Source organism: Grus americana, chromosome 1 (genome assembly GCF_028858705.1).
Source record: "Grus americana isolate bGruAme1 chromosome 1, bGruAme1.mat, whole genome shotgun sequence".
Lineage (NCBI taxonomy): Eukaryota > Metazoa > Chordata > Aves > Gruiformes > Gruidae > Grus > Grus americana.
The window spans coordinates 145,471,240-145,486,340 of record NC_072852.1 but is presented as its reverse complement, the minus strand read 5'-3'; the positions used below and the strand labels follow the sequence as shown (position 1 = coordinate 145,486,340).

The 15,101-nt window shown below is 42.7% G+C and overlaps 1 protein-coding gene across 4 annotated transcripts in view; it reads right to left on the bottom strand.

The window, feature by feature from the left end:
• Window positions 1-446: 446 nt before the first annotated feature.
• Window positions 447-15,101, bottom strand: part of OCA2 (OCA2 melanosomal transmembrane protein) — a 226,474-nt gene continuing 211,819 nt past the window's right edge. For all 4 annotated transcript variants that reach the window (XM_054813838.1, XM_054813836.1, XM_054813837.1 and 1 more), the window contains one exon: window positions 447-993. In XM_054813838.1, coding sequence (XP_054669813.1) covers window positions 847-993 — 147 coding nt within the window. In that variant the 3' untranslated portion in view covers window positions 447-846. The remainder of the gene's footprint in view (window positions 994-15,101) is intronic.

Here is a 15,101-nt window from a genome sequence, read left to right as displayed (position 1 = left end):
GGGATTGAGACCTTGAATTCCTCACACGACTTAATATTCATAATGAGAAGTTTGACCTGTTCTGGCAGCCAATTATACAAAACAATATATGTGGTTTAACACATTATTATCAGAGAGAAGGAAATCAAAGCCAAAGTATGATCTCATTCTTCCATATAGTGTATTAACCTATTAAAAGATTTAGAGTACTCCATCACAGAAGTGAATTAATAATTAAATGGAACATGTCTGGTGCTTTATCACATTTTATGTCCATACTTTTGTAAGAAGAGGGGCATTAGTTTATTTTAAGAAAAAAAGCAGCTTAACACTGATTAGGAGCTTTAAAATGAAAAACAAAGCCTCCATAGAATGCAATCCCAGTTCAAAAATAATAATTCCTTCCACAGCGCATTTTCAGATGATGTATTTATTTTTAAACGTAGATAATGATACATCCCTCATAGTGTACAGACTTTCTGCTTAACTGTCTATTATTACAACTTGAATATTAGTTACTTTAATACAAATAGCTAAATATATTGACAAAGACAAATGAAGCCCTAAAAAGAAATTACTGAACATCTGCTATTGTGAATGAGTTTTTCATCTGTGACTATACTCACATTGTGTCAATGCAAACTTTCAGGCACAACATATTCCCTTGTGATAGTGTCTTTTCATCTGCACAATAATTGAATTCATAATTAAATATATGGATTATTTTAATTTTGATTGTCTAGTTCTGCAAATTGTTCACAAAACAGTAGGTTAAGAATGACCAAACCTGATGCTGACACTGACAATCATTTTGATTGATACCATATGTTGGGGTTTTACACATCTTTTTTCTATGTGTTCTTAGTGTTATGACATATAAACTAAATGAAAGAGAAAGCTTTTCTGAGTCTTGAAAATATAAATTGCTATGAGTTCCAACCTACTACGACATGAGCAACAAGAAGATAGCACATCCCGATGGTACAGGACACAATCATCATGGGGAAACCTAACCTGAAACAACAATAAAATAAAGGAAAAATTAATAAGAATACAATAGTTTCTTCTCCAAGCAATTTATGAAAAGGAAATTTAAGGTATCCTACACATTCCAAGTCTCAAATATGCTTATAGCAGTGCCAAAAGCATGGATGTACTGAGAGTATGACAATGTCTAGGAGTCTAATATTCAAGCTCACATTTCTACCTGCAGACTATTTAAGAGATAGGAGGTCAAAATTAGCATAATTTCATTGTTTTCAGGACTTCCAATTTACTCTGTCTCAGAATCTAGCATGTCTCGTTTTGTTTGTGGTTTTGCTTTTTTCCCCCAGACAACATGCAATTACACATGTAAAATAAAAATTCCTACAAATTATGCAGCATTAGAATAGATTATCCAGTGTGTATCACTTCAAATTAGGTGTGTAACCCTAGTATGGCACTTTATAACTTAATCTATGGCTGGAACTCATTAAATTGTTTCACTCTTTATCTGTAGTCACACACAGCTAGTATTCCTCTTCTGTCACTCTGACCAGGTTTAACAGACTAGAATATTAATGGGCTGTTGGACATAAACCCCAGGCAGCTGTGAAAGTGTTAAAACTTTGCTGTTCTATCAGAACAGCTATTTCTTTTTCACTGCAGAATAAGCTTTTCAGACCCAGATTTTATAACTTCCTATAGATAGAGAAACATAGGCAGCAGAGACAGACAACTGGAAACAATGTTGTAGAGTTGGCCAAGTCCAACTCTGCTAGATTTGTAGGTTTTCCATATGTGTGAAAAGAAGGGAGTTTTCTGAAACTTAGAAGTATTATTGTATGATACTGAGGGACTGTGAAGAACCACCACTCTGATCACACTCATTTGTTTTATGTTACTACAATCACAAGGAGAACTGAGATGAGAAATGATCATGTGACGAACGAACCTCCTTACATACTTTCTTTTGTCGAGTTCAGCCAATAATTTCTGTAAACCTTATCAAAGCATGACAACGTTCTCTGAAGTACAGCATTCCATTTATTCTCTTCCTTGAAGACCTACTTATTACATGTGGGTATACCTGTTGTGCCTTATTGTCTTTCTTGTTAGGAGCCCTTATGAAGGTTCCTTGATCCCATTTCCCTCTGCAATTGCTGATCAGAGAACTAACGAAGAGATGTCCATTTCGTAGGTGACGGGAGGACACCATTCTCTGAGCTTGGGTGGATGAATAGCTCCTCTCTTTAGAAAGCTACAGCTAGAAGGGACCTCTTGGGGCATTAAGTCCAGCCCCCACTTCCTCAGGGTATGAAACCAGTTGCATGAAATGAAAGTTAAACTTCTCAATGGCTCACTGCAGTCTGTGCTTTCTACCTGCAGCTGTGACATTACTCTAAACCTTGAGATCCTCATGAGTCATGTTTCTTTCATTGCTGTTTTGCTGAAAAGCTGACTGAAGGAGGCATAAATGTGATCAGCAGATCAGAGGTGCTTTCACCTTTAACAGCCATTGGTTCAAGTTACTGACAAGGGAATTTTACCAGGAATGAGGGTCACTGCAAACACAGAAATAATCAGCCTTGATGTATAAAGTTTGTGGAATAATTAGGAAATCAATAAAACCCAAACACTAAAGAAAATGTTAGAATTATTTAGCGAGAACAAGTTTGTTCATAATGCCTCCTTCATGCCTGTTCTTGGCCCACTGTCAAAATGAGCTCATTTCACATATCAGTAGAAATAGAGGCAAACCGAGAACAAAAGGAAACCCTTGCAAGGCTGGAAATGTAAAAAGGGCAAGACTGTCAGGGCTTATAGATCATCTGGTTTCTGTCTCCTTGACATCCCCCTGAAGAAGCTGGCATGTCCCTGTGTCCATGACCCAATATTGCCTGCAAGATCTGCCCAAGCAGCCCAGTTTCCATTCCTGACTTCAGAGGTTTTCTCCTCCATCTCTCTGGGATTTAGGACCTGCTGTGCTGGCCTCTTTTGCCATTTTGGTAACAGGCATTATTATTGCTATTATGGCTTCAAAGCCATTAATGTTAAGCTGGTATTTGGACTTGGGAGAAGAGAAAGGGAGAGGAGGAGAGAGAAGGGCTAGCTGTGTCCAAGTGATGAAAGATATGAAGAACTGTTAGAAATGGTCGTAGGATTGTCATAGCTTTCAAATATTTCCTGAAAAGTCTGAAATGCATTTGGAAAATTTATTTTTCTTTTTCTGTTCATATGAACATGCATAAATATACTGCAGATAAGTGCTATTTCTTTTTCAGATGGACTGGTCAGATCCTTGCTTTTGACTGACTCATTACTTGAAAGAGCTGAATTATTATTCCTGGAGGTCCTGGACAAAGTCAAACACAAAAAGGAAGCCTACAGAGGGTGGAAGCAAGGGCAGGTAGCCTGGGAGAAATACAGAGAAACTGTCCAAGCAGCCAGGGATCAGGTTAGGAAAGCCAAAGCCCTGGTAAAAATAAATCTGGCCAGGGATGTTAAGGACAACAAGAAAAGCTTCCATAGGTATGTCAGTGATAAGAGGAGGAGGAGGGAAAATGTGGGTTCCCACCGGAATGAAACGGGTGACCTGGTTACCCAGGATATGGAGAAGGCTGAGGTACTCAACGACTTCTTTACCTCAGTCTTCACTGGCAAATGCTTGAGCCACACTGCCCAGATCGCAGAAGGAAGAGACTGGGAGAATGCAGAACCACCCACTGTAGGAGAAGATCAGGTTTAGGAATATCTAAGGAACCTGAAGGTGCACAAGTCCATGGGACCTGATGAGATGCATCCGCAGGTCTTGAGGGAACTAAAAGGGAAAAAAGGAAGACCCAGGGAACTACAGACCGGTCAGTCTCACTTCTGTGCCTGGCAAGATCATGGAACAGACCCTCCTGGAGACTATGCTAAAGCACATGGAAAATAAAGAGGTGATTGGTGACAGCCAACACGGCTTAATTAAGGGCAAATCATGCCTGACAAATTTGGTGGCCTTCTATGATGGGGTTACAGCATTGGCGGATAAGGGAAGGGCAGCTGACGTCATCTACCTGCACTTGTGCAAGGCATTTGACACTGTCCCACATGACATCCTTGTCTCTAAATTGGAGAGACATGGATTCGATGGATGGACCACTCGGTGGATAAGGAATTGGCTGGATGGTCGCACTCAAAGAGTTGTGGTCAACAGCTCAATGTCCAAGTGGAGAACAGTGATGAGTGGCGTTCCTCAGGGGTCGGTACTGGGACCGGCACTGTTTAACATCTTTATCGGCAACATGGACAGTGGGATCGAGTGCACCCTCAGCAAGTTTGCCGATGACACCAAGCTGTGTGGTGTGGTCGACACACTGGAGGGAAGGGATGCCATCCAGAGGGACCTTGACAGGCTGCAGAGGTGGGCCTGTGCAAACCTCATGAAGTTCAACAACGCCAAGTGCAAGGTCCTGCACGTGGGTCGGTGCAATCCCAAGCACAGCTATAGGATGGGCAAGGAATGGATTGAGAGTAGCCCTGAGGAGAAGGACTTGGGGGTATTGATTGATGAAAAGCTCAACATGAGCTGGCAATGCATGCTTGCAGCCCAGAAAGCCAACCGTGTCCTGGGCTGCATCAAAAGAGGTGTGACCAGCAGGTCGAGGGAGGTGATCCTGCCCCTCTACTGCACTCTTGTGAGACCTCACCTGGAGTACTGCATCCAGCTCTGGGGGCCCCAGTACAGGAGGGACATAGAGCTGCTGGAGCGAGTCCAGAGGAGGGCCATGAAGCTGATCAGAGGGATGGAGCACCTCTCCTGTGAGGACAGGCTGAGAGAGTTGGGGTTGTTCAGCCTGGAGAAAAAAAGGCTTCGGGGAGATCTAATTGCGGCTTACCAGTACCTGAAGGGGCCTACAGGAAAGATGGTGAGGGACTGTTTATCAGGGAGTGTAGTGACAGGACAAGGGGTAATGGGCTTAAGCTGAAGGAGGGTCGATTTATATTAGATGTTAGAAAGAAATTCTTTACTGTGAGGGTGGTGAGACACTGGAACAGATTGCCCAGAGAAGCTGTGGATGCCCCATCCCTGGAAGTGTTCAAGGCCAGGTTGGATGGGGCTTTGAGCAACGTGGTCTAGTGGAGGGTGTCCCTGCCAATGGCAGGGGGTTTGGAACTAGATGATCTTTAAGGTCCCTTCTGACCCAAACCATTCTATGATTCTATGATTCTATGATTATTCAGTCACTAAACTATGATCAAGCTGATAATATTGTAAAATAGCAGAGCTAGAGCATCTCTTGGAATTATTTTAGAAAAAAGCAATAAATAAATAAATTTTATGGCTAATCTACTGCTTCTCAGACCCTTTCCTTCCTTCTCCCAGCAAATCTGTTCTCTGGTCTTCCCTAATCTCACTTAGATAAAAGTGTCCAGATAGGACAAAAAACCAAAACTGGCGATGGCTTTAGGAATAAAATAGCATGGCTAAAAAATCCTCCTACATCCTTCAGTATATCTAATGAATGCTCCCTGCAGCTGTATCCACATGGCTGCTGAACCAGAGATTGCTACAACTCTCATAAGAAAGCTGGCTGTTGTTTGACAGAAAACAGAATTTTATTGACCTCACAGTTAGCAAACAATGAGCTGGTAATGGGAGGAGTGGGGACAGCGCAGGTCTTAATCTGTACTAATGCAACCTAAGAAACCTCCCTGGAGAAGGCACAGCAGCTCAGCAGTGAATGGCAACGTAATGCCTGTGTGAAGACTGGCAGGGGGAGGGAAGGATCCAAACAGATTCAATGGCTACTCAACCATTGAAATGAGAACAGGAAAGCCAGCTCCAGCTTGGAGGAGGTCCGCGTGAGAAAATGGATGAATTATACAGGGCCACGTACAAACATGCAGGAATCGTAATCATACCCCCGCTATCACAGTGCCAGTCAAATGTATAGCTGGAACCAGACACAGCCAGTCTGGGGAGGAACCTCATTTCATTTAGCGTGGCTGCTTGCATAGGGCACAACTACAAAGCTGTTATTCCCGTTGCATGCGCAATTACCCCTCAACTTGAGGCCTGAATTTCAGGCTCGCTGGCCTGAGTGCTAATGTAATTGGATCAAATTCAATGTGGAATATGCGTACCAGAGGGAGAGGAGATAAAGCTCAGTTGGTAAGTATTAGTTACTGCAGAGTTAATCGATTGCTTGAGTTGGTTCAGTGCCCTATTATGTTATTACACTACCCATTGCACTCCCCCAAAGGAAGCTGCTGCCCCAGGCCACATACAACATAATGTTTAGGCATCTACATTTTCTTTAGTTATATCAAATATAAGAATGCATTTTAAACAATGTGAAAATTACTTCCAGATACTCTCATTTTCAGCATACTCCTTGGAGTCAAAAAACAGCATGTCATTCAGTTGCTCCTGCCCAGGAAAAGGGATAGGCAGAGTTTAGAAGTCATAAAAACCTTTCTTGCACTAAAACTTCAGTCCTTTGCATAAAAATACATTTTTACACAATTTTAGACTAGCAGCGCATCTGACATGACATTTTTATACACAAACTAAGGGAACAGGGCAGATGGATCCTGCACTGGGCAGCCTTTTCCTCCCTCTCCCGCTCTGCAGCCAGGGAGATGCACACGTCCTGCATGGTATGAAAGGTTCGTTCCAACACTCCACAGCCAGCTTAGGGAGCTTTCACCCCCGCAGAGAGGAAGCGGGGTCAGATGCAAGGAAAGGATGGATGACAGGATCTGGCATTCACCCTGCTCTTCCCTCCTCCTCTTACTAGAAGCTTACACGTAAAACTGTGATCTAAATGAAATCACACAGCTTAAATATACACAACAAGCAGATGTTAGTTCTGTGCGAGATAATGAGAGCATTTCAAGCAGGAGCCCCAGGGATTTGTCTTGGACAAAGTTTTACTTATTAATAACTTCAGCGATTCAGTAGTGAAAAGATTGCAAATCACCCATCACGGGAGAGATGTCAGAGTCTGTGGAGAACAGAATTCAGCATGTTCTTAACAAATTAAAATCAGAATGTGAAATGAACAAGATGAAACTCTGTGAAGGTAAACGTGAAGTATGTATCAGAACTCAAACGTGGGCACAAAAACAGTAAGGAAAGTGAAGCTTTTCACTGGTAATGACCTAGTTATTTCTGATCCTGCCTTGCTGCAAGATTTCTGGTCCTGTATTTACTTAGAAGAAAAGGAAACTGGTGTATGATTATTCTGGGAATAAATCCTATTTTTATGAGTATCTATGGATGTAAATATTACAGTGTCCTTAGGATATAAGTTTATCCAATATTATTTGCTAAACAATAATAGCAAAGCCTTTGGGGTCTGAATTGCATTTTCCTGGACAGATTGATCTCATACAGTACCTTGCAGCTCTATTTTGTAATGCTTCAAGAGCCAGCAGGACCCGGGATGTACAAGACCCAGGTCCAATGCCCCATTCTGCCTGATTTGGGACATGACATATGAAACGTTCTCACTCATAAAAATCACACCTACAGGCACTGCCTTCCTTGACAGCTCATAACTTCCACAGCCTGTGCATCCTCAGGGAGATCTGTGAAACAACCATGCCTCCAAGGAAATGGGGAACCTTCAGTGGTTCCTCAGTGGAAAAACAACAGCAGAAATCTCCCAAGACCAAACCACTGGCAGTGAAAGAAGCCTGGTGGTAGCCGGGCGTAAGAGTTAAAAAAGAGTTAAAACTAACTTCCACTCCCAGTTGTATTTGCAATTTAATGTACAATTTAAACTTGACTGGTGGAGTTTGAATCAGATTGAAAATTTTGCTTCTTACATCATATCAGTTTCATACTGCATGTTCTGTAGAAGGTATAACCTCAGCTTTACAGAAAAGGACCTGGGGGTCCTGGTGGACACCAAGTTGAACATGAGCCACCAATGTGCCCTTGCAGCAAAGAAGGCTAATGGTATTCTGAACAGCATTAGCAAAGTATTGCCAGCAGATCAAGGGAGATGATCCTTCTCCTCTACTCAGCTCTGGTGAGACCACACCTGGAGTGCTGGGTCCAGTGCTGGGTTCCCCAGTACAAGAGAGACATGGACATAGAGACATGGACACACTGGAGCCAGTTCAATGAAGGGCCATGAAGATGATTAAGGGACTGGAGCAGGTGTCCTACAAGGGAAGGCTGAGAGAGCTGGGACTGTTTAGCCTGGAGAAGAGAAGGCTCTGGGGAAAAGGCATGAATGTGTATAAACACCTGAAGGGATGGTGTAAAGACAGAGCCAGGCTCTTAGTGGTGTCCAGTGACAGGACCAGAGGCAATGGGCACAAACTGAAACACAGGAGGTTCCCTCTGAACATCAGGAAGCACTTTTTCATTATGAGGGTGACTGAATATTGCAATAGGTTGCCCATGGAGGCTGTGGAGTCTCCATCCTTGGAGATATTCATCTGTACATAGTCTTGGACAAATGGCTGTAGGTGGCCCTGCTTGAGGGGGACCTCCAGAGGTCCCTTCCAGCCTCAACCATTCTGTGATTCTCACACACCTAGTGTGATTCTCATGCACCTACTTGTTCCTCTGTTATTCAACACAGGATAAGAAAGCATTATCTGTACACCTGAAGATTTGCATGTCATCAAAAAATATTTAACAAAGGACAGATGACAGACAATTCTTCTCATTCTTGGACATCTCTTATCATATGCAATGCTTTACTCTAGAAGTTTGATATTTACGAGATCATTTTTAAAAGAACATCTAAATGCCTATGAAAGCAGCCTCAAAAAAGATACTCAGGTGTAGGTATACTTAGAAGATACATAAGGTTATTTCTGAATGAAAGGAAAGTTACATTTTTTAATGAGGTTTCATAATTCAATATGCAAAGTAACTAATTTATATTTCTTTGCAAGAAAAAGGGTATAACCACAATATTCATGGCTCTTAATGAAAAGAATATATAATAAAACTCATGAACTGAAATCAAGAAGGGTAGGTTTTTTTAATGGAAGATAGGACAATTTTACCTTCATGAAGAACAGAATTCAACTAGTTAACGAAATTTATATAGGTCTACACAAGGTATAGTCTTATGCAGTACAGTTCATAGAATCATAGAATGGTTTGGGTCAGAAGGGACCTTAAAGGTCATCCAATTCCAAACCCCCTGCCATGGGCAGGGACACCCTCCACTAGACCAGGTTGCCCAAAGCCCCATCCAACCTGGCCTTGAACACTTCCAGGGATGGGGCATCCACAGCTTCTCTGGGCAACCTGTTCCAGTGCCTCACCACTCCAACAGTAAAGAATTTCTTCCTAATATCTAATCTAAATCAACCCTCCTTCAGTTTAAACCCATTACCCCTTGTCCTGTCACTACTTTCCCTGATAAACAGTCCCTCTCCAGCTTTACTGTATTAAAGTACCCTTAGGTACTGGAAGGCCGCAATTAGGTCTCCCCGGAGCCTTCTCTTCTTCAGGCTGAACAATCCCAGCTCTCTCAGTCTATCTTCATAAGGGACGTGCTCCATCCCTCTGATCATGTTCATGGCCCTCCTCTGGATATGCTCCAACAGGTTCATGTCTTTCTTGTACTGGAGAGCCCAGAGCTGGACGCAGTACTCCAGGTGGGGTCTCACAAGAGCAGAGTAGAGGGGCAGGATCTCCTCCCTTGACCTGCTGGTCACGCCTCTTTTGATGCAGCCCAGGACACGGTTGGCTTTCTGGGCTGCAAGTGCATGTTACTGGTGCATGTTGAGCTTTTCATCAATCAACACCCCCAAGTCCTTCTCCTCGAGGCTGCTCTCAATCCGTTCTCCACTCAGCCTGTAGTTGTGCTTGGTAATATCCCAACCCATATACAGGATCTTGCACTTGGCGTTGTTGAACTTCATGAGGTTTGCACAGGCCCACCTCTGCAGCCTGTCAAGGTCCCTCTGGATGGCATCCCCTCCCTCCAGTGTGTCGACCACACCACACAGCTTGGTGTCATCGGCAAACTTGCTGAGGGTGCACTCGATCCCACTGTCCATGTTGCCGACAGAGATGTTAAACAGTGCCGGTCCCAGTACCGACCCCTGAGGAACGCCACTTATCACCGTTCTCCGCTTGGACATTGAGCTGCTGACCACAACTCTTTGATTGTGACCATCCAGCCAATTCCTTATCCACCGAGTGGTCCATCCATCAGATCCATGTCTCTCCAATTTAGAGACAAGGATGTCATGTGGGACAGTGTCAAATGCCTTGCACAAGTTCAGGTAGATGACATCTGTCACTCTTCCCTTATCCGCCAATGCTGTAACCCCATCATAGAAGGCCACCAAATTTGTCAGGCATGATTTGCCCTTAATTAAGCTGTGTTGGCTGTCACCAATCACCTCTTTATTTTCCATGTGCCTGAGCAAAGTTTTCAGGAGGATCTGCTCCATGATGTTGCTGGGCACAGAAGTGAGACTGACCGGTCTGTAGTTCCCTGGGTCTTCCTTTTTTCCCTTTTTAAAAATGGGGGTTATGTTTCCCCTTTTCCAGTCAGTGGGAACTTTGCTGGACTGCCAGGACTTCTCAAATATGATGGAGAGTGGCTTAGCAAATTCATCCGCTAGTTCCCTCAGGACTCACAGATGCATCTCATCAAGTCCCATGGACTTGTGCACCTTCGGGTTCCTTAGATAGTCTTGAATCAGATCTTCTCCTACAGTGGGTGGTTCTGCATTCTCCCAGTCCCTGCCTTTCCCTTCTGTGAGTTGGGTGGTATGGCTAGAGCCCTTGCTGGTGAAGACTGAAGCAAAAACTTCATTGAGTACCTGAGCTTTCTCCAGATCCCAGGTAATTGGGTCTCCTGTTTCCTTCTGGAGAGGGCTCAAATTTTCCCTAGTGTTCTTTTTATTGCTGAGATACCTATAGAAGCTTTCCCTGTTGCCCTTGACATCCCTGGCTAGATTTAATTCTATCCAGGCTTTGGCTTTCCTAACCTGATCCCTGGCTGCTTGGATAGTTTTTATGTATTCCTCCCAGGCTACCTGTCCTTGCTTCCACCCTCCGTAGGCTTTCTTCTCCTGTTTGAGTTTGCCCAGGAGCTCCTTGTTCATCCATGCAGGCCTCCTGGCATTTTTGCCTGACTTCCTCTTTGTTGGGATGCATCACTCCTGAGCTTGGAGGAGGTGACCCTTGAATATTAGCCAGCTGTCTTGGGCCCCTCTTCCCTCCCGGGCTTTGTCCCATGGTACTCTACCAAGCAGGTCGCCAAAGAGACCAAAGTCTGCTCTCCTGAAGCCCAGGGTAGTGAGCTTGCTGTGTGCCCTCCTCGCTGCCCTGAGGATCTTGAACTACACCATTTCATGGTCACTGCAGCCAAGGCTGCCCTTGAGCTTCACATTCCCCACCAGCCCCTCTTTGTTGGTGAGAACAAGGTCCAGCATGGCACCTCTCCTCCTTGGCTCCTCTATCACTTGGAGAAGGAAGTTATCATCAGTGGATTCCAGGAACATCCTGGATTACTTATGCCCTGCTGTTCTGTCCCTCCAACAGATAGCAGGGTGGTTGGCATCCCTCATGAAGACCAGGGCTTGTGAATGTGAGGCTGCTTTTATCTGTCTATAGAGAGCCTCATCTGCTCAGTCTTACTGGTTGGGTGGCCTGTAGCAGACTCCCACTATAGTGTCATCTGTCCCTGACCTCCCTTTAATCCTGGATCCATAAGCTCTTGGTTGGCCCCTCATCCATCCCCAGGAGGAGCTCCATGCACTCCAGCTGGTCATTGACATAGAGGGTGACACCCCCTCCTCGTCTCCTCTGCCTGTGCTTCCTAAAGAGCCTGTATCCTTCCATTCCAACACTCCAGTCACAGGAGCCATCCCACCATATCTCCATGATGTCAATAAGAACATAACCCTGCAGGCGTGCGCATGTCTCCAACTCCGCTTGTTTATTCCCCATGCTACGTGTGTTTGCATAGGGGCCTTTAAGTTGGGCCCCTGATGAAGCTGACTGACTGGCTGGAGTGGCTGGAGTTCCTCTGTGCTGCACTGCAGGTGCTCTCCCGCTGACCTGCGATCCTTCTCCCGGCTCTGGGCATCTGTTGCTGGCACTGGCATCAAACTGGTAGGAGTGGGATGGACTGAGGTTCCTCTCCCCCAACAACTCTAATTTAAAGCCCTCTTCACCAGCTTGGCAAGCCTATGACCAAAGATGTTCTTCCCCTGCTCTGACAGATGGATGCCATCAGCCCCCAGTAGACCAGGTTTCTCAAAGTGAGTCCCATGGTCTGAGTAGCCGAACTACTGTGGCACCAGTCCTGTAACTGTTTGTTGACTCACCAGATTTGACTGGCGCTTTCAAACCCCTTCCCTGTGACCGGGAGGACTGATGAAAAAACTACCTGCGCTGCAGAGTCCCTCACCGTGGTTCCCAGGGTTCTGTAATCCTTCTTGGTCCTCCTCAGACTGCTCCTGGCTGTATCACTGGTGCCCACGTGAAACCACAGCAGTAGATAAGTCAATTGACTGTATGAGGTTTAGTAGTCTCTTGGTGACTTCCCTGATCTGAGCACCTGGTAAGTAGCACACCTCTCTAGAGGGTGCATCAATTCTGTGAGCAAGTTCTTTTTCTGTACCTCAGCTAGATTAAATAGCAGAGTGAAATCCTTTTTTTTTGGGTGAAAAAGGGAAGACGACAAAATTACCTTTATAAACATAAGATTTGCTTGTGAATATTGTAGTTTCTGAAAGTCTCCTTGTTTTTTCAGATTTATCCAAAACAATGTATAAATTATTTGTTCTAATATTTTTAGATATATAGCTCATTTTGATTGTGATTATTTGCTGCCCTATTCTTCTATGGAGAGATTTTCTTAAAAGCTAATTTTGACTTTTCATCCTAATTGTTAAAAAAAGAAAACCTTATAATTCCTTGGAAAAAAAAAAATTATTAGCTCTATTGATTAATTCCCTACCTTTTTTCTTTGGCTTTGGGAATGAATGGAAATTGAAAGGAGAGATTTTTAATTTGTTGTCTGCCTTACTCTCAAAGTCAATAGGAATTTTCCTCTTGGTTAATTTCTCTGTTCTTATATCTGTGGTCACTTTCCTGCCATCCTATTTCTTCTCTCCCTTTCATTCAATCTGTCTTATGAGTCTCCTGTCATTTTAGTTGTTTCAACCTTTCCATCATTCCAAGTCTTTGACATACTGATCCAGTTTACCTGAGAGGAAAGTATGGACTTTACTAACAGCTTAAAGAAAATATATTCAAAATGTTTATCACATGCCCATGACCCCTTCAAATCCAGACACCTGTTGTAGCTCAGAAAACAGGTGGCTAAATCTGCAAGTGATCATTAATTCAACATTAAATTGCCGTGAATTTCATATAGTCTGGAATTACATAAAAATTACAGTGTGGTTACCTACTACTTACTATACACAGGAGTTACTGTGTAATTTAAATCACAGAACAAAACCTATAATCCTATTTTCTTCTGATTGCTAAAATTACAGTAATTTCTTGTGATATTCTATCTGTTTTGAGTCTATGCCAAGATTTCCCATAGAGTCACTGCCAGGAGTGAACCTGAGATAGGGAAAATCAGGTCCCAATTGAGAAAATAAAAAGGTATTAGATTTTGCCTCCCACAGCCTAGAACATCCTCCTGAAGGTGTTTTGCTGTCACCTCAATACTTGTATGTGCAGAATGAGCAACAGGCCTTTCCTTGGCCTTCCAAAATTCAGATTATCTCAAGAAAAAAGAGCAAACTTTCATTGTAAGAGAACAGTTGATCTGCCAGCTCCACCTGGCAGATCCAAATGTCTATTGATACAATACTTGTTGCAGCATCTGTCCAAGTCTTTGTGGTACAACCAAGCTGAAATAATTTCTATAAGACCAAGTAACTCTGATAACTATCTAAAACTTATTTGTACAAGGTAGGCTAGCAACCTGTATGAAACACCATGAAAAAATTGAAAAACACATCAATTCTAGTAAAAAATAAACAAGAAACTAGTTATTAGGTGACAACAGCATCTGACCTTTCTTTTAAAACTAAACATACAACTCCAATAGGAAATAGTGAAATCCTGCAGACAGGTGGGAAAGAACAGAGTTCAAGTACAGAAACAAACTTGAAAACACAGATAGAACTAACAGTGACATTTTACTGGGGAGGGGCAATATAACACCGATAAATTTGTGGAAGTTATTTTTCCCGCTATCCTTGTGATTCTAATATCCCTTAAAATGAACAAATCCTTATTAATAATTTGCTAACACGCACAAGGTGTTCAAAACCTTGTATCTAGGTGACAAAGGGGGAAAAAAGCAATAACTTTCCACATTTAGCCTTAAGGGCCCCATGGCCAACATTAACACCCCACATTTAAATGAGAAAGACAATGACTTAAGTCAAGCTCATTGGTGTGACAGGATGGAAAATAGGCTAGATTGAGACCTTTGCACATGTTGGGATGTGTTCTACTAAATTTATACAGCGTGCTCAAATCCAGACTACCTGGCTCTGTAGATTAGTTTCAGTGTTGCTAAATCTCCCATGTTTTAAAAAAAAATCATGTGCCTTTTGTTTTGTTTTTAAACAAATGGCCAAATGTTTGTGTGCTCGCAACTTGAATGATATTTGTATTTAACTCAGAGCACCAGTATTATAGTTCAATGTCAAGAAAAAAATTGATATCCTGAAAAAAAAATAAAAATGTTACCAATACAACAAGACAAACACTAAAATTATTAACTACTTACAGAAAAGATCTAAGGTTACACTGGTTGCTTTCCAAATTCCAGTCAACTAACTGGATGGAGTAGGATAATTTGGAAACACCTTTCCTCTTTTTTGTTCAGACTTTTCCCTTCAAAGATAATCCAAGTTTAACTCACCACTGTTTTGCCCTATTTTGTTTCTAGGCCTCTATGGAAAACAGAAGAAACATACAGCAGAGTAAAACTAAAACTGTGTGCCATTATTGTATTAGTCATATTTTCTATTGTACATATTGTCTTTTCAGAAATACAAAGGTCCTTCAAGCAATTTTATTATACAGCTTTGTATTTAAGCAGTTTCCCCTGTTTTAATGCTAAAATATAAATATCCCTTTAAAACCTAAAATGCTTTATATCTACTTTTTCTCAGTAATG